This window comes from Quercus suber, unplaced genomic scaffold, assembly GCF_002906115.3.
Source record: "Quercus suber isolate HL8 unplaced genomic scaffold, Cork oak 2.0 scaffold_583, whole genome shotgun sequence".
Lineage (NCBI taxonomy): Eukaryota > Viridiplantae > Streptophyta > Magnoliopsida > Fagales > Fagaceae > Quercus > Quercus suber.
In genome coordinates, this window is record NW_027070028.1 from 306,976 (window position 1) to 325,972 (window position 18,997).

Here is an 18,997-nt window from a genome sequence, read left to right on the forward strand (position 1 = left end):
CCAAGCTATAGATAAGGATGAAGAAGAAAGATAAGGGAAATTATAAAAGGAATTAAGACAGACAAAGAGAGGGTCTTAGAAAAAATCTGAGTAGTGAAACAAAAAAGAGCGAAACACATAGTGAATAATGTAACAAAAAAGATCATGTTAATAAAGTTCAAAGCATATTTTTGCAAAGTATAGAATAGTTTGTTTCTTGTTCAAATCTCCCATTGCAAAATATATTAACCCCATAATAAAAATTAATTTTGATTATAAGCGGGCCACTACTAAGCTAAGGCCAGAGTCCGTCTTCCACATTATGAGCCTAATTTATATTTGTAATTACTATTACGGTATTGTATAATTTAGGAAATGTTTAGAAATAATTTTACTTAAAATAATTAGATTTTTTTTGGAGTCTTTAAATATGCATGTAACATGTAAAATAAAAATTCAGTTCAAAAATTCATCAATAAAATTTCAAAAGCTTAAACGATATCTAACCTCCATCATGCTTTCCGTTCTTCGTCAACATGGAACTGAAAATTTGAAATCAATATTATATTTGACTATTTGTATGTGAAAAAGTTTTTTTTTAAATGTTAAAATTTAATGCAAGTGACATGTTTAGGGGCTATTTGGCACTGCTGATTAAACAACAGTTTTTAGTATTTAAATAATAATAACATTTTTTATACGTATTTCTGTAACACTCTTTATTATCAGACTAAGATACCAATCATTTTTTGGTGGACGTGGAAATTGAACTCCAAATCTCTTATACAACCATCAAAAATTTTACCAATTAAGATAACTGGAACCCACTATTTCTGTTACACTCAAACATATATTTTCTCAATACTAAATACTGGTTACACTCAAACATATATTTTCTCAATACTAAATACTGAATAAGAATACTTAAGTACGTGTCCTTGTGATACTACCCATGGACTTACCAAGAAAAGCCCAAGTGGCCATTGACCCGTGGGATGGGGTGTAGGGGCGACGATGGCCCAGAAGGTGAATCCCACGAGACAACAACGCGAGGCGCGCATGTAAACAGAATCTATTTGATAAATCCTATCCCACCTATTATCCACTTCACACACACACACACACACACACAAACACACACTCTCTCTCTCTCTTTGCTCCTCTTCGGCAAATGAGCAATGGGAACCAATACCAACACCATAACCTTGAACCTTAACCTCAAACTCAAACTCAGTCCAACTCGACCCAAATCCAAAATCCTCTGCAAGAACAACTCCGCCTTCGAAGAAAACAAGCAAGTGAGCGTGGACTATGACAAGGGCAAGCACGAAGTATACACGCGCCTCACCGGCCTCAGGAAAGCCGATATTCAAAGACGCTACCGCCTCCGAGTCGAGGCCGACCGCTTCCAAAGGGACTGGACTTTGTCGGAAGTGGTCCATGAAATCCTCAGGCTCCGCCCTCACGACGACATTGAGGGCGTGTTGAATCGCTGGATTGGCCGCTTTGCCAGAAAGAATTTTCCGCTTCTTATCAGGGTATTTGAAAATTCAAGTTTTTGCTTAACTTTTTATTGCTAATTAGCTTAGTTGGATACCAAAATTGAATTAAATTTGATGAATTTGAGGTGGGTTTTATTTGAAATGGATTTCTATGCTCATGCTGTGCCAACTTAAATTTAGTGACTTTATTATGAATGAATCTGCTACAGTTATTTATTTTGCCCAATTTAATTAATTTTGTATTGCTGATTTGCTTAGTTGAATAGATAATTGAATTAGATATGGAGAATTTGAGGCAGGTTTTTTTGTGATGAAATGGATTTCTATGCTCATGATGTGCCAACTAATGTGAAATATGATTGAAACGCCAACTGATGATATATAGGTGATTGAAATAGTGTCATTTTGATTATGGGAGGAGCTAAGGCAAAGCTCTACCGTGCCCATGCTCAGTGTCATATATTTTGTTTAGAGTCGTTCCACACCTGAAAAAAGGAGAAGGGTTTTGGTAGGTTGATGGCCAGCGTAAAATTTAGTAACTTTATTATGATTGAATCTATTGTAAATACAAGTTTTGGGACTAAACGACATTGAGGGCGTGTTGAATCGCTGGATTGGCCGCTTTGCCAGAAAGAATTTTCCGCTTCTTATCAGGGTATTTGAAAATTCAAGTTTTTGCTTAACTTTTTATTGCTAATTAGCTTAGTTGGATACCAAAATTGAATTAAATTTGATGAATTTGAGGTGGGTTTTATTTGAAATGGATTTCTATGCTCATGCTGTGCCAACTTAAATTTAGTGACTTTATTATGAATGAATCTGCTACAGTTATTTATTTTGCCCAATTTAATTAATTTTGTATTGCTGATTTGCTTAGTTGAATAGATAATTGAATTAGATATGGAGAATTTGAGGCAGGTTTTTTTGTGATGAAATGGATTTCTATGCTCATGATGTGCCAACTAATGTGAAATATGATTGAAACGCCAACTGATGATATATAGGTGATTGAAATAGTGTCATTTTGATTATGGGAGGAGCTAAGGCAAAGCTCTACCGTGCCCATGCTCAGTGTCATATATTTTGTTTAGAGTCGTTCCACACCTGAAAAAAGGAGAAGGGTTTTGGTAGGTTGATGGCCAGCGTAAAATTTAGTAACTTTATTATGATTGAATCTATTGTAAATACAAGTTTTGGGACTACAGGCTTGGTGTCCCATAAAACATGGGGCCGACCTAATTAGTTTGTTGAGGATCCATAGCTGACCCTAAAGTTTTGGGACTAAAGGCTTGGTGTTTTTGTAGGCAATGTAGTCAAAAAAAGTATTGTACTTGTGGTAAGATGAAAAACTTGGCCTCTACCTCAAAATGGCACTTCCTCTTCCCATATTTCAGAAAGAGGATGAGGGTTCAAGACCTATTGGGTGCATATGTAACTTACTAATTAAAAAAAATAAAATAAAAATTGATGTGAATATCAATAAATTTCTTCATGGAGCCTACATAAGATACTGAAAAGTATTGTTTTTTGCTTGTTATAGGAGATAACACAGAGGGGTTCTATTGAACGTAGCATTCAAGTTTTTCAGTGGATGAAAAATCAAAAGAACTATTGTCCTCGGAACGATATTTATAATATGATGATCAGATTACATGCTAGGCATAATCGGACAGATCAAGCACGTGGTTTGTTTTTTGAGATGCAAGAGTGGAGGTATGCCTTCTATTTATGTATCTTATGTATTTTCTCAGATTATCCTATTACAGTAGGAAACAGATTGGTCAGAAAAGAAACTCCTCTTGGTAAATGGTAATTAGGCAGTGTTAATTATGAATTGTCACTAGTCATTCTCAATTACACAATGCTTCTCTTATTTCCAATAGATTTAAGGCGAAGTTTGCTTCTTGGGCCAAATAACTGGTTTGCTTGATGACTCATGATTGAATTGGATCACATTGACAGGAAAGAAAATCAAATATCTAATGCATGCTACGTATAATGTCTAAACTCAATGAAGAAATTGAGAACCAGATAGTATACTTTTGAGCTTATGCTTATGCATTTAGTATTAGATTGTAGCAATCTGGTCCAAGTGTCTTACAATTACTAACTTGTCTAATAATGAGACCATATTATTTCATGATTCTCTATGTTAGTTCTGCTTATGTTGTCAATTTGATACTTTGTAGGTTAAGAGTGGTATAAGCATACCATTCTTGACAGCTGTGGTGACATATTATTTCCTTTCTTGCTAGGTGCAAGCCTGATGCTGAGACTTACAATGCTCTTATCAATGCACATGGTCGAGCAGGTCAATCGCGTTGGGCCATGAATATTATGGAAGACATGCTACGTGCTTCTGTGTGTACTTGTATTCTTCTTGCCTAGTCAATCTTATTGGGTTTAACTTGATGTGAGCAACATTCTTTTCCTTTGATGCTCAAATGGCATTTGGCGAGAGAAAATGCTTGCAACATCACATGTTATTAAGAAATGAATCTTTTTGGATTTTTTACAAAAAATGTATTTATGATTGGCATGGTCTATTTTTTGCATGTCATGGATTTTATTGCCTTCTTATATTTTGCTTATCAAGCAAGAGAGGGTTATGTGAAACTTAATGGTGGTTCTCAAGGATTCTCATTTATCGAGATTAAGTTCATAATATAGTTTCAGAGTTGCATATGGCACAACCTAGAATATGGTTTACTTTGTTTTAAATGTCTACAGAAGTGTTTTGGGTGTTTCCCATGAATTATGCCTCCCAAAATCTAATGGTTGCATATTCCTAAAATTTTCAAATAGCGCTCTAAATGGCTTTCTTCTTTTCTTTTCTCTCTTAAATGCACAATATATGTTAAGTATGAATCAAGTGTCTTTGTATGTGATCTAGTGGAAAATTAAGCAGTCAAAACTTTTTTATGTCAATTAAATATTTCATATCAATTAAATCTTGAACTGGTCTTATAATTTAGCATTCATGAGCAATATAATTGCTCTGCTTTCATGTTTGCTAATATTTTTTCTTGCACTTCAATATAGCAACTTAGCTTTTAAATTACATTCATGGTGAATGTTGGTAATCTTATTATATGGGTGCAGATCCCTCCCAGTCGGTCAACATATAACAATCTGATCAATGCTTGTGGATCTAGTGGAAATTGGAGAGAAGCTTTGAAAGTTTGCAAGAAAATGACAGATAATGGAGTTGGGCCTGATCTTGTTACTCACAATATCGTTTTGTCTGCATACAAAAATGGGGCTCAGTATTCAAAAGCTTTGTCCTATTTTGAGCTAATGAAGGGGACAAACATTCGTCCTGACACAACCACCCATAATATTGTGATACATTGCCTAGTAAAGCTTGGCCAATATGCGAAAGCCATTGATATGTTTAATTCTATGAGGGAGAAGAGAGCAGGATGTCACCCTGACATTGTAACATTCACTAGCATCATTCATTTGTATTCTGTATGTGGCCAAATTGAAAATTGTAAGGCTGTGTTCAATACAATGCTTGCAGAAGGCCTAAAACCTAACATTGTTTCTTACAATGCACTAATAGGTGCATATGCTTCACATGGGATGAGTAAAGAGGCATTGTCTGTTTTCAATGAGATCAAGCAAAGTGGTTTCTGCCCAGATGTTGTATCTTATACATCTTTACTTAATGCTTATGGAAGATCACAACAACCTAAAAAGGCCTGGGAAGTATTTGAAATGATGAAGAGAAACAACCGGAAGCCAAACCTCGTCAGCTACAATGCATTGATTGATGCCTATGGATCTAATGGTTTGTTGGCTGAAGCTGTTGAAGTCTTGCGTGAGATGGAGCAAGATGGGATCCAGCCAAATATTGTCTCAATATGCACACTCTTGGCTGCCTGTGGACGATGTGGTCAAAAGGTGAAGATTGATGCTGTGCTTTCAGCAGCTGAGCAGCGAGGCATTCAGTTGAACACGGTTGCATATAACTCCGCTATTGGAAGCTATATGAATGTAGGGGAATACGAGAAAGCTATATCCTTATATAGATCTATGAGGAAAAAGAAAGTTACACCAGATTGTGTTACTTACACTGTGTTGATAAGTAGTTGTTGTAAGATGTCAAAATATACTGAGGCACTTGGTTTCCTTGATGAAATGATGAAATTAAAAATTCCTTTGTCCAAAGAGGTCTACTCATCTGTGATTTGTGCCTACAGCAAACAGGCAAGTGTGTTCACAAAGTTGCCTCTTACTACTTAATAGATTATCCATGATTGATTTTCTTTTATTTTGGTTCTCTTCATTTTTGTTCTTGCAATAATTCAGGGTCAACTCAAAGAAGCAGAATCTATGTTCAACTCGATGAAGATGGCTGATTGTTATCCTGATGTGGTTACATATACTGCAATGCTACATGCATATAATGCTGCTGGTGAGATTGTATGTTATTCCATTGACATGATTGGATGCTGATTGGAAAGATATATTTTGAAACTGAAATTTGTAGGATTTTTTATCAGAGAATTGGGAAAAAGCTTGTGTGCTATTTGAAGAAATGGAAGCAAGTAATATCCTACCTGATACTATTGCTTGTTCAGCGTTGATGAGAGCTTTTAATAAAGGAGGCCAACCATCCAAGGTTCTTATTTTGGCAGAAATTATGAGGGAAAAAGAAATCCCTTTTGGGGATTCTATTTTCTTTGAAATGGTATCAGCTTGTAGCATGTAAGTTCCCCATCTGTTTTCTCTCTGTATAAAGAATAGAATGCTAAATATGAGCATTAATTTATCTTTCCCTATTCTTTTATCTTTCTTATAGGTTTCATTTTTTAGTTTTACGGCTTGTCAGCATTATTGCGTTTGCACATGCGTTTAGCATTATGTTCTTGCTAAATCTGTTTTGATGGCAGTTTACTGACTTGACAATATATCTTCTTTTGTCATTATTTTATCACTGCATATGAAACTAAAACTGAATTTTGGTTTAAGATTACGGGATTGGAGGACAGCAGTGGACCTGATTAAGCTTATGGAGCCCTCGTTCACTGTACTTTCAGCTGGACTTTTGAATCAGCTTCTGCATTTTCTCGGAAAAAGTGGGAAGACTGAGACTATGATGAAGGTTCTTTAAAATTGCTCAAGTTTTCATATGATAAGTAAATGTTGACAAGCACAAAACTTTGCCTTCATGCATCCATTTCTCTCTCTAAATCTTCTGAGCATCTTAAGCAATATGCAATCTTAAGTTTATTGGTTTTTTATCTAAGAAAGCTAATCTGTTTGCAAATTTTGATAGTTAATGTATCCATATATATAGTCTTGTACTAAAATCTTATTTTCCACTCATGCAGTTGTTTTACAAGATAGTGGCCACTGGTACTGATATCAATTTTAATACTTATTCTATTTTGTTGAAGAATCTTTTGTCTGCTGGAAATTGGAGGAAATATATTGAGGTAACCTTAGGTCAACTTCTGCTTCTTGTTAACTTTATGCAGCAATGGTATAAATCCAGCCTTATAGCATTTCTGGCGTGGTGGCCAAGTTTTTAAATGTCATTGAGTGACACTGAGGCTGCTCTTGAATGTTCCCAAGCACTGGGCCAGTGGTTAACAAATAATTAATGCATGTGATGCAACCCAATCAGTTAATATTTCTTTCTGAATATGAATTGAATGAATGAAATGGTGTTATGCATCTCAACTGTGGTGTTAAGATTATAGGAACGTAACAATTAATTAAGCTTTTAGGCATTCAATATGAGCCTGTGTTGTTGGTACTTGTTCCAGCATTGTTTGTTTCACTTTAGTGGAAAGTACCATGTCTCTTGGTTTAAGTAATTACCTTTCTTTTTCATGCACATTATCAAATTTCAACATTCTGTTCTGTGGTTGAACATTTTATCCTTCTCTTTGATTGTTTTCTTAAGGGCAGTTATGGCCAAATAACATTGTGACATACTGACATGCGAGCTTCATTTTCCAATATCTTTCTTTAATGCTTATGAGATAGACCCTAGAAATTCAATTTCCTTTTCTTTTCTTTTCTTTTTTTTTTTTTTTTTTTTTTTTTTTTTTTTAGAGATAGACCCTAGAAATTCAATTTCCTTTTTTTTTTTTTTTTTTTTTTTTTTTTTTTTTTTTTTTGTCATTTTGATGCAGGTATTGCAGTGGATGGAGGATGCAGGAATTCAACCATCGAATGAAATGTACCATGATATTCTTTTCTTTGCTCAAAGAGGTGGTGCTGAATATGCTGTTGTCATTCGAGAAAGAGTTGGTATGTAGGCTCTTATTTATCATGATGGGATCATGCATCCGGGTGAATGTATATCTTAGTATGTATGTTCTTTCAATCCAATAATATAGATACGATTTTCAACTTAGTTGCCTTTTTTTTTCTTTCCTTAGATTGGACCAGATAGAGAGAATCATTATGAAGTCTTGGTGTACGGTCCTGGTGGCTAGTGCTTACCTAAGAAACAATATAAACTGATGAACTTGAAAGTAATTTGAATGATATACATGGGAAATGTGACCTGTGGGATCTGTCAATAAACTATAAGATCTACGTCCACTTGTAGTTATGACATAACTGCTCTTTCTTTCAGTTGTTAGGACTTAAATTATGACACTTCTATTATTCTTTTACCAATCAAAAAATAAATTACAACCATTCTATCAATTTATTACATTCTTAATTTCTGCTACATCCTCCATTTTTTTGCTCTTGCAACTACCCGAGAATCCACTAACTTTATTTGGGTTATGAATTTGTGCAGATTCCTTGAAAAGAAAAGTTGGGGATCAAATATCTGTGAGCAAATAGTGATCCTTCTCATCTGACCTTACCATGGAGGCATGGACAAATGGAGCAAAAGCATATAAAGCCCGATACGCAAGAGTCACCGTCAACTTGATGGAGGATGGCTACATTTAAGTTGTCTCTCTGTGGAGGGGGTGACCAGGGATCACCTGAGCAGTAGGTTGTTTGCTCTGGGGCAGTTATGAGCCAGATTTTGGCGTTGAGCAGGTTATGCAAGATCAAGCTGTGTGCAGTATATTTAAAGAGAGTTCCGGCAGCTACTGGATATCAACCTTGCTATTGACATCTTGAATAAGAAAGTCAACCTTCTTAGAAGGCTTTTGTATGTGGCTGCAGAGATAGAAAATTTAAAGCAAAGGGTCTCTTTTGCAAATCAATACATCCAAGGAAGTGATTTGTGTCTTGTCACTATTTTATGTGTAGAGAGGACCGCTGGGGTATCAGCTGAGGCCGGTATTCATGATATGGAGAAAATTTCTTTGTTGTATCCATTCTCTTTCTTCAATGTAATTTATTCATTGTTAATCGGAAAATTTTAATTCTATTTTATTCAAAATATGAAGCAGGTTTGATTATGAGAATGTTTATCAGAATCTTATGTTTTCCATGGCTACACTTCATGCATATTAGTAGTTCTATTGTATTATATTATCATGTGGGCTACACTTATCCTAACTACTTCAATTAACTAGGTGAAAAAAATTGAATTAATTTTTATAGGTCATGTTAGTAGTGTTTGCTTCCAGAGTAGTTGTTAATAAATTATTTTTAGATAAGTTTTAACTCCATTTTTATAAAAAATATAAAAAATTGTCAAAATATTAATTACTTTTTTTCTTTTTCTATAACAACTTTCTTAAAATGGCTAACTAAAAAAAAAAACATCCAAGGCATTTTTAATTTTTCTCCTTTTTTTTTAATTCAATAATTGGAGAGGGGGGATTTTAAATCTTGAATATCTCTATTATAAATGGCAAAATATTGCCAACTAGTTGAACTACAAACTACATTCCTCAAATTTGCAAGTAATTTTATGTGTGAGACATTAATTATTACATTGTGAGAGAATCATTGGATCATTTCACATGAAGAAGCTGAGCAAAATTTATTAGTTTTAATAATATAACAACAGTGGTAGTGAAAATGGAAGATGGGTCCCATTAAATTTGGTATGATTACCACTTTAATAGAAGAGATAATTACAACTTCACAAATTCACCTAGAAAGAAAGAAAGAGGAAAAACATGCGACTCTGCTCTGACGAATGGGTGTCCTGTCTTTTTTGACACCTTCCACGTGGTAACCTTAAGAAACACTTTCAAACCATGTCCAATTACACTTTTACCCTCATCCCCCATCCTAGCCGTTACACTCGTTTTAATCCCCAAACCCCTCAGGGTCATTTCCGTAAAATTACCCCCCAACGCACCCACACTCTTCTTCTCTCTTCTTTCCCTGTAGTTCTCCCTCCTTCTTCACTCAAAATCTCTCTCTCTCTCTCTCTCTCAAACAAATCATAACCACTCTGTGAGACACACACGATCTTTTTTTTTCTCTCTCTCTCTCTCTATCCTAGGGTTAGGGTTTTTTTCCGGTGGCTATGGCTTCGTCGTCGTCGGATCCTGGGTTGAAATCGGAAGCCGGCGGTGGCGGTGGCGGTGGTGGAAGCAGCGGAGAGGCGGCGATGGTTGCGAAAGATGAGCTGTTTGTGTACAGAGGAGGATTGAAGAAAGCGAAGAAAGAGAGAGGATGTACGGCGAAGGAACGCATCAGCAAAATGCCTCCCTGTGCCGCCGGTAAACGCAGCTCCATCTACCGCGGTGTCACCAGGTACTCTCTCTCTCTTTCTCTCTCTCTCATCGCAAATTTTCTTTCTTTCTTCGTGTTCATGTTGATGTTGATGTTAATTTTCTAAATTTTCAAATTAAAGGCATAGATGGACTGGTCGATATGAAGCTCATCTTTGGGACAAAAGCACTTGGAATCAAAATCAGAATAAGAAAGGAAAACAAGGTCTCTCTCTCTCTCTCTCTCTCTCTCTCTTGGCTTTGTATTTAGGGAAAATCTTGTTACACACTCGCAATTGCACACTCTGATTTCACAATTTTAACTGAAATCGGGTTTTCAAAACATGATTTCAAAAAGGGAGTGTGCAATAGCGAGCGCGTGATAATCACTACTCTATTTATTTGATTATTGGTTTTTTTTCTTTTTTGTGTTGCTGACTTGTTTTTTGATTTTCTGTTATTGTGCATGAAAATGAAATGATTGGTACCTAAATATCAAAATTCCAGTATACTTGGGTGAGTTTATTACTGCCTTTAATTGAAATTTTCCTTTCTTAATCATAGACTTGGTAATAAATGTGTTAATCTATGTGATAATATTAAATTAATGTAATGGTTAAATTATGTTTTGTGTGATATAGGGGCATATGATGAGGAAGAGGCTGCTGCCAGAGCTTATGATCTTGCTGCCTTAAAATACTGGGGCCCCGGCACTCTCATTAATTTTCCTGTCAGTATTTTCATCGCTACTAACTTCTTTTGGGTCACTGATTCTGATATTCATGTACCCATCAGCTTAATTCTGTTATTTTTAATGAGTTGATATATATACTTTTCATCTCTAATATTTGGTTTAAATTCGATTTTCATCGTTCAAATATAGAGCTGTCATTTTCTCCTTAAGGTACTTAACACCAAATTAGAAATACAATCCTAGCAGTATGCCCTTAAAACATGGAGCTAACCTGTGCTTTACTTGTGACAAGTATCTTACCTCTTGTGTGATTAGCACATCATTAACTTTATCAACTTTGATGATGTCACAAGTTCCAACATCATCAATTGGGAACGAATTGAAGAAAATGACCTTTCTACCACATATGCAATTTTTTTAATCATAACCAAAAGGAAAGACACAATTGGTAACTTTCAAATTGGGTACTAAATTGCAACTTTATTGAATTTGAAATATGAAATTGAAAATTTTCAAGGATGAAGTGTATTTTATCCATAAATTTATTATTTAAAGGAAAGCCCCCCCCCCCCCCAAATATTCCTTTTGGGTTATATGAATTTTTTCCATATTTGATCGTCCGTTTCTGTCTGTATGACTTGGACATGTGTGATGCAGGTTACTGATTATACAAGAGATCTTGAGGAGATGCAGAATGTCTCAAGAGAAGAATACCTTGCATCTCTGCGGAGGTGCGTGTATGTACTTTCTGAATACATTTTGTTAACTCACCCTGCACTGTTGCTTATATTTGATTCCATCCACAGAAAGAGCAGTGGTTTTTCAAGAGGAATTTCTAAATATCGTGGGCTTTCCAGGTATATTTTTATTTGAATGGCAATTACATGTATGTGAGATATGTAACATTTTCTATTGATAAATCCAGAGGATCAGTTAGTACATGATAATGTTTTTCCCAAGGAATGGTCATTTGGAAAACGTAAGGAACATAATGTAAAACCAGTCTTTTACACTTCCATATTCCATAGGGAGTTCTAGGAACCTTGCTCTCTCTCTCTCTCTCTCTCTCTCTCTAACTGATTTTCAGTGCATGGAGAATCCACTTGAGATCATTTACTACCAAGCTTGACAACATGATAATATATGCTATACACTTCCAGTTGAATATACTTCACCATAATTTGATAAGAAAAGAAAAAAGGAATTTCCTTATTATCATCATTGAATTTTTTTTTTTTTTTTTAATCTTACCAGTAGGGTATTTTCTAGAAAAATGCAAATAGAATTACAATTAATGGTCTGTATGCTACTCAGTGCTGAATGATTAAATCACTAATTTGTTTGTGTAGTTCTGTTCTGTTCCATTTGGCAGATGATTGAAGTATTATTGGATCTGTACTGATACTATGGTTTTGCTTTCTGTTCTATGCTTGGTGCTATCACAAGCAGTCGTTGGGAGCCATTTGGTCGCATGGGTGCATCTGAGTACTTCAACAGTACACATTATGGTAAGTTCTGGTGGAATTTATGTTCAAGAACCATTTATTTGAGACTTATAAAAATTCACATAATCCCTCAGTAACCCATCTTTTGCCTACAACTTGTTAAATATGAGCTTCTCATGCTTCCTCCTGAAGCACTACCAACTATTTAACTGTTCTATCATCTATAAAGGTACAGGCGATGATCCAGCAGCAGAAAGTGAATATTTGGGCAATTTCTGCAGTGAAAGAAAGATTGATTTGACAAGTTACATCAAGTGGTGGGGGCCAACAAAACTCGTCAATCAGATGCTGCATTAAAATCATCAGAAGAAACAAAGCATGCTGGAGATATTGGTGTGGAACTAAAAACATTGGAGTTGGCAGTACAGCCTACTGAACCATACCAGATGCCATGTTTGGGCATGTCCAATGAAATGAGAAAGCATAAAGGTTCTACTGTCTCTGCTTTGAGCATCTTGTCACGGTCAGCTGCCTACAAGAGCATGGAAGAGAAAGCATCAAAAAAGCCAGAAAACAGCATTGATAATGATGAAAATGAAGACAAAAATACTATCAACAAGGTGGACTATGGCAAGGCAGTTGAGAAATCCACAAGTCTTGACGTTGCGAGTGAGAGACTTGGAGTTGCACTAGGAATGAGTGGGGGAATGTCTCTTCAGAGAAATGCATACCCGCTGACTCCTTTCTTATCTGCACCACTATTGACCAACTACAATACTGTTGATCCCTTAGCAGATCCCATTCTCTGGACGTCTCTTGTTCCTGTTCTTCCGAGTGGACTTTCTCGTACAGCTGAGGTTGGTATATTTCCCATCAGAGCTTTGTTTTCTTAGGAAGGACTGAAGAAAATGAATGTTTTGTCCTCACCCCAAAAAAAAAAAAAAAAAAAGACAATGCTATAAGCTTTGAAACATTCTTGTTAAAATCATTATCTATAATTTCTGACAAGTGAGATTGATGCTAAAAAGTAAAAGTTGACAGGAGATGAGTTTGTGCGTCTCCTTTATAAGCCATGTGATGCCACCGCCTTGTGCATTTAAAGCATTATCTAACAATAATGCGATGGCAGGGACAATAACTGATTCATCACTTATTTGAAAACAATTGTAATATTTCCCCTCCAGCCCCAGGTGATTCTTTATGGTAAGATGGCATGTAAGGGAGATCTCTCCCCTAATTCATTTCCTGTACTCATTTACCCCATATAAAACTTACAGATTGCAATGCAGGTTACAAAGACTGAGACCAGTTCAACTTATACGTTCTTCCATGCGGATGAATGATATCACATTCCCTTTTTATCTACAATTGGTTGAAAGGTGAAAAACTGCTTCTATCAGGAAGGGTTTGGCGCTGCGTTATGTGTAACAAACATCGCTGGAAGAGTCTGGAGAGCTTAGTAGGCCTTAAAAGATAAGAATTTTACTTGTTTTTTGTGGGCTTGTATTTACATCAGATCAGATATAGAGGGGAAGCTATCAATGTGTCTTTATATATGTAGAAATTTTGATATATCCAATATGATCATGTATATTAGAATTGTACTGAAAGAGTTGAATTATGATACGTTCTTGCTGTAAAGAAAAAGTAGTCTGTTCTGAATATGATAAGCTCTGTAACATTGTAGTTTTAACATGCACAAATTGGGGTCTCTGCAAATGCTGATGGCTTCTTTTCTGATTGACATCTCAAACGCAGTAGCTGTGTTCACAATTAATCAAGATTTTTTACCATATGATTGACAAATTGGTCTATCAAATAATTATAGCATAATTTTTGGTTAATAGGTCAGACACTATGTATTTGTCTCCTTGTTCGCACAGCAACTTATTGTTTTCAAAAGATTATATTACTCGGTGTAATGCATTTTATTTTATTATTAGTCTTTCATTTTCTGGGACTTATACAGTATAAACAACTTAATTCCTTGACAAAAAGGGAAATGGCAACACCTTTTGGTTCTTGGAAAACTGCTGCACTTTTTGGGGTTGCAAGAAACAAAAATGGCAGCACCTTTTTGGAGTAGTAAGAACCACATACGGCTTTCTTTCTTTTTTCTACCACATCAGCCACACTATTTTTGATGCTTTTAGCTTGCTAAAATAATTTTAACTGTGCCACAAAATTATAAGCCAATAATAATAATAATAATAATAATGTTCTTTTAACAATATTTTCACAATTTACTCCTCCACCTCACTAAATTATTAAGAGAGAATTCTATGCCAAGTTCAAATAAGCATTTACTTATCATATGAAAACTTGAGCAATTTTTCACTATTGACTCCTTCACCTTACCTACCATGAAAATGGGTTAAATAAGCATCATATTTCTCTTCTGCGGGCTTTGCATCTCGAAAATAAACCATTTCCTATATTGCAGGCCAAGTTTTCCATTAATGTTTTGGCAAAAGCCAACTGAAGTGGTACTCTTTATCTATGTAACCCGTATGAGTATTAGCCCATTGATGTGTTTTATGGCCATTGAAAATCCATTGTTTTTCAATTATCAAATTTTATGTGATTTAAAAAATATATGTTTCAATTGGAAAATTTTTAGTACTCCCGGAGTACGGAAAAAGATGTTTTCTTCTCTCACATTTATGGTGAACTTCATCATGAATTTAATAAGTAAAACTCACTATAAATGTGAGAGGAGGGGCACCATTCTTCATGCTATAGGAGTAACTAAAAATTACTTGTTTCAATTACAATATCAAATTAATGGTGCAAATAGAGAATTAAGGAATTCAATTAAATCCTCCTTGATTACATGCTTTATACGAGGTAGTAGACTAGATGTCATGCACATTTATACATTCACATGAGAAGAAAAATTTCGCTTTAGATAAATGGGCACAATTATTTATTTAGAGTGAAATATTTTTTCAGTCCAAGAATTCCTAGAAGGAGGAGGGGAAATTTTTTTTTTTTTTTTTTAATTTTTAAAAAGGAATCTTGTAGAGGATAATAAAGCAAAGAGTACTTGAGTTACATGACATTTATTCAAAGAGTTTAAATTTGGTCAGGCTGTGGCGTAAAACACTGGTTTTACGCCAGCTAATAGAACACAGCCACGTCATATTCTTTTAAGTGGTAAGTTAAAGTCCTCTCCAAACGCAGAACGAAATAAGAAAACTCATAGAAACCCACAACCTTGCTTCCTCCCTCTTCTTCTTTGCTTGCCCAAACCTCCACCACACCACACAATACAATTCAATCGTTGAAAACAGAGTACTTCCATGGGTCTCAAATGTTCAGGGGCTTTGACCTTGTGAACGCCATGGGAGGTGGTGTTTTTGATATATGAGGGGTTGAAGGAGAGAGGTATCCCGAACTCAGTGGTTCGATTGAAGATTCCGATGCTGCTAGAGAAAAATGCGAATTAGAAGCTGAGGAAATCGTTGGAGTGGGAGACAAGGGCATTGCTGGAGGATAAAGGCTGGTTGGGAATGACGTCATTGCAGTGCTAGAAGCATGAGATTTCGAGTTTCCAAAATGGGTTTCAGAAAAAAGCTGTGGCAGTGGGGAAGTTGAGGAATAAGAATAAGAAGCAGTGGAGGAGACTGAGTGTGAATTTCAATTTCTTAGGATTTGGAGAAGAAGAAGAATAACAACAACATGAATTTGAGCCCATTGATGTGAATTAAAGATTACAAGAATGAAAGAATTAGGGCCCGTTTGGTTTAGAGATGTCTCAGTTTTCATATCTCAAACTCAAAACCTATAACTCATAACTTAAACTCCACTACCACTCAAAAATCCAACACTTTTGTTTGGTCACAAAACTCAGTCATGTAACTCAATTTTTATCTTCACTTTTTGTCAAAATAATGGACCCAACCACTGACACTACACAGAAGAATATGGTTGCTACCCGCGTTCTTCTTTTTTTTTTTTTTTTTTTTTTGCTCTTCAAACCCAACTACATCGAAACCCAACTAGTTTTTTTTGCTATCTCCCTAGCTCACCCTTGCATGCTTTCATTTGCTCCACACATATTTATTTATAGCAAGGTTCAGCCGAAATCTCCAATGTGAAACACCAATATTTGTTCAAGGAATTCAAGAATAGTGGCTAAGCATTTATTGCCAAAGAAGTCATACATTTCGGCTGGACCAAAAGAATGCATGAATACTTGTTGAAGTTAGTTTTCTTCCTTGCCGTTTCTTGATGATTCATGCATGCAAGAAGTCATATGTTTCGGCCAAAAGGTGAAGTTTGTAGACATGTCAATAATGCAAGACTTTATCAACAAAGAAGTCAATAATTTCGGCTATGGCTTGACATGGAATCTTTCTTGCAACTTCTTGATGGTTTGTAGTTTAATTGTCAAGCCACCAATTGACAATTCAAGCCATTTTATTTGACAATTCAAGCCATTCTAACAGATTTGCTGTCAATTTTTTCGTCTTCAATATTTTCTCATTTGGGTGGTGAAACTTGCTCAGTTGGAGGAGGTTAATTGGTGTTAGAAGCCAAGAGCGATTGAAGGAAGGGAACAACAATATAAGTATTTTCCTTTGATTGGCTAATTTGCCTAGAAATGTTAATTTTATTGGGGAGATAAAGATTGATAGGCTACTAGAGTGTACATTCATTTGAACTACGTGTGAGGAAATAAGTGATTTGCTTCTGTAGAAGCCCATGCATGGTATACGTTCAAGGAAAACCCAAAGTGGAGAGATTGCATATGTCAGCAATTGATGAAGACAATGGATGATGGATGGAAAGACCATTTGAAAGTGAAGAAAATATTTGGAGCACTCTCTGGACATTGACCTTGATAAGGTTTGGGGCCGGATTGTTTTGCGTTGCTTTTAAAAATTTCTGGGGTATTGAGGTAGAAGACCTTATGCTGGTTATTTTTAGGAATTTTATAATTATTGCAGGTTGAGAAGTTCATCAATGCCACGTTTATAATGTTGATTACTAAGAAAGGTGTAGTTGTGAATATAATGCCTCGCAGAAATCGGACTATCCGTGTAAGATTATGGGCAGAGTTTTGCTAACCATATATAGTTTGGAGTATCTGTTGTATTTGGATTTATCGTGGACAGATGGACTTAATTGGTGAGTAACAGAATACCTCTGAATTTGAATGTCCTTAGTGATTATATGAGGAAGTAGTTACCATGATTCTTCTCTAAATTCTATTGCAATGATGGTTTCCCCACCCCCCCCCCCCCACCTTCTGTATTTTTGGGAGGAAATAGTTATCTCGAGTTTTTGAATCTAAAAGATCCCCCCTTCTCCTTAATACCACCCAGACTAGACTCTATTAAGCTTAACCCCAATAATTGGTTTCAGCAAAATGGATCCTTTTATGCCACTGAACCCTTTTTTGGGAGGGTAAGGCTGGAGGATAGGGGTGGATTGAATTACATCTTAAGAGTAATTCCATTCGAGAATTGTACATGTAGTCTTCTCCAATAAAATATTTCTTTGCATATCAAAAAGAAAAAGTTGTAAGATCACCTTTTTGCCATATTTCCTAGTAAAATAAATTGTCATAAAGTTTTCACCGTCCCATGGTAATATTTTCTGCAGTTTGCAATTTCATTTGGGATCATTACAGCCTGCACCATGGATAGCCTTTTTAAATATAGTGATAAGTCATTGATGTTTATATACTCATGGTGTCACTTTTTAATCTCCAAATTCTTCGCACGAGCCAAAACAGCCGTGGCAGTTGGAACCTTATCCTTTTTGGGTGCCCATTTTCCTTATTACACAGTCAATGACCCATCTATCCCTATATAAGTAACTCAATCACTAACTTTATTATTATCTGTTTCCTTTGGAATATTAAAATGCTGATGGAATTCATTTGTTTCCTCTTTCAGGATATTAAAGGTCCTTACCTCTTTGCTATCTCCTACAGACTCCCCTCTAGGGTCAATTAACTTTGCTGACTTTGAGCGTGCCCATGTTGGACTTTGGTGGAGCAACATATGGTGGGTACGTTCTGTGTGTCAGGATTTGCACTGTCTTTTTTTATTTCCTGGATGTATGTGTCTCTTAACATTTCGAGCACTGATAATGAATGGGAGTTGCGGAGATTTTATTCTTTCTATGAGCATGTCTCTGCCAGGATTCCTAGTGGGGAGGGTGAGGATATCTTGATTTGGCAGTTGAATCACAGTGGTGTTTTTGATGTGCAATCCTTTTATATTGCTCTATTGAAAGCCCCTTCTGTTTCTTTCCCTTGGCAGAGCATTTGGTGTGTAAAGGTACTTAAAAGGGTATCTTTCTTTTTATGGACTGCTGCTAGGGGTGGGATTCTTACTATAGATAACCTTGTTAAGAAGAACTTGCCCCTTGTTTATTGGTGTTGTCTATGTAGGTGTGATGAAGAAACTGTGGATCACCTTTTGCTTCATTGTAAGTTTGCATCTGCTTTGTGGAGTGAGGTCTTTATTATGTTTGGGGTTCAGTGGGTGATGCCGGATACTATTGTTTCTCTTCTTTTTGCTTGGGGGAATTGGTTGGGAACTTACTCTTCAAAGGTTTGGAATATGGTACCAGCATGCCTTAAGTGGTTAGTATGGAAGGAACGCAATGCCTGAAGTTTTGAGGACATTGAGAGACCTATAGATTTGTTGAAGAACTTGCTTGCTAGGACTTTGTTTGAGTGGTCTCGTATTTGGGGTCTTACGCAAAGTTGTTCCTTGTCTGATTTTCTTATTTCTATTAGACTATCCTTATGATTTGTTT

At 35.8% G+C, this 18,997-nt stretch overlaps 2 protein-coding genes across 6 annotated transcripts; both read left to right on the forward strand.

The window, feature by feature from the left end:
- Window positions 1-2,069: 2,069 nt before the first annotated feature.
- Window positions 2,070-8,869, forward strand: LOC112040005 (pentatricopeptide repeat-containing protein At2g41720). 5 transcript variants are annotated; one of them, XR_002886048.2, is made up of 10 exons: window positions 2,070-2,136; window positions 3,022-3,194; window positions 3,737-3,842; window positions 4,584-5,693; window positions 5,796-5,901; window positions 5,990-6,194; window positions 6,459-6,591; window positions 6,821-6,925; window positions 7,631-7,810; window positions 8,251-8,869. XR_002886048.2 is itself a non-coding variant. In XM_024072898.2 (10 exons), the coding sequence occupies exons 2-10, from the start codon at window positions 3,073-3,075 to the stop codon at window positions 8,295-8,297; spliced, it is 2,052 nt and encodes a 683-aa protein (XP_023928666.2). In that variant the 5' UTR covers window positions 2,070-2,136; window positions 3,022-3,072; the 3' UTR covers window positions 8,298-8,869. The 5 variants fall into 5 exon arrangements, 4 of the variants coding, with proteins under 4 accessions (XP_023928666.2, XP_023928667.2, XP_065620847.1 ...); XM_024072898.2 differs by having other exon boundaries at window positions 7,631-7,748; XM_024072899.2 differs by lacking the exon at window positions 6,821-6,925 and having other exon boundaries at window positions 7,631-7,748.
- An 846-nt stretch (window positions 8,870-9,715) lies between these two features.
- On the forward strand, window positions 9,716-13,964 carry LOC112040006 (AP2-like ethylene-responsive transcription factor At2g41710). The gene is given in 10 exon segments (XM_024072901.2): window positions 9,716-10,124; window positions 10,225-10,307; window positions 10,589-10,597; window positions 10,723-10,811; window positions 11,433-11,506; window positions 11,582-11,632; window positions 12,225-12,283; window positions 12,450-12,542; window positions 12,545-13,077; window positions 13,510-13,964. Coding segments are annotated over 10 exon segments (1,275 nt in total). The 5' UTR covers window positions 9,716-9,894; the 3' UTR covers window positions 13,564-13,964.
- Window positions 13,965-18,997: the final 5,033 nt, after the last annotated feature.

Bases quoted from the DNA above. Each gene is read 5' to 3' on its own strand.
- LOC112040005 (XM_024072898.2), top strand. From the start codon at position 3,073: ATGAAAAATCAAAAGAACTATTGTCCTCGGAACGATATTTATAATATG. The intron at 6,195-6,458 runs GTAAGTTCCCCA...TTTTGGTTTAAG, and splicing joins ATGGTATCAGCTTGTAGCAT to ATTACGGGATTGGAGGACAG. The intron at 7,749-8,250 runs GTATGTAGGCTC...GAATTTGTGCAG, and splicing joins TGTCATTCGAGAAAGAGTTG to ATTCCTTGAAAAGAAAAGTT.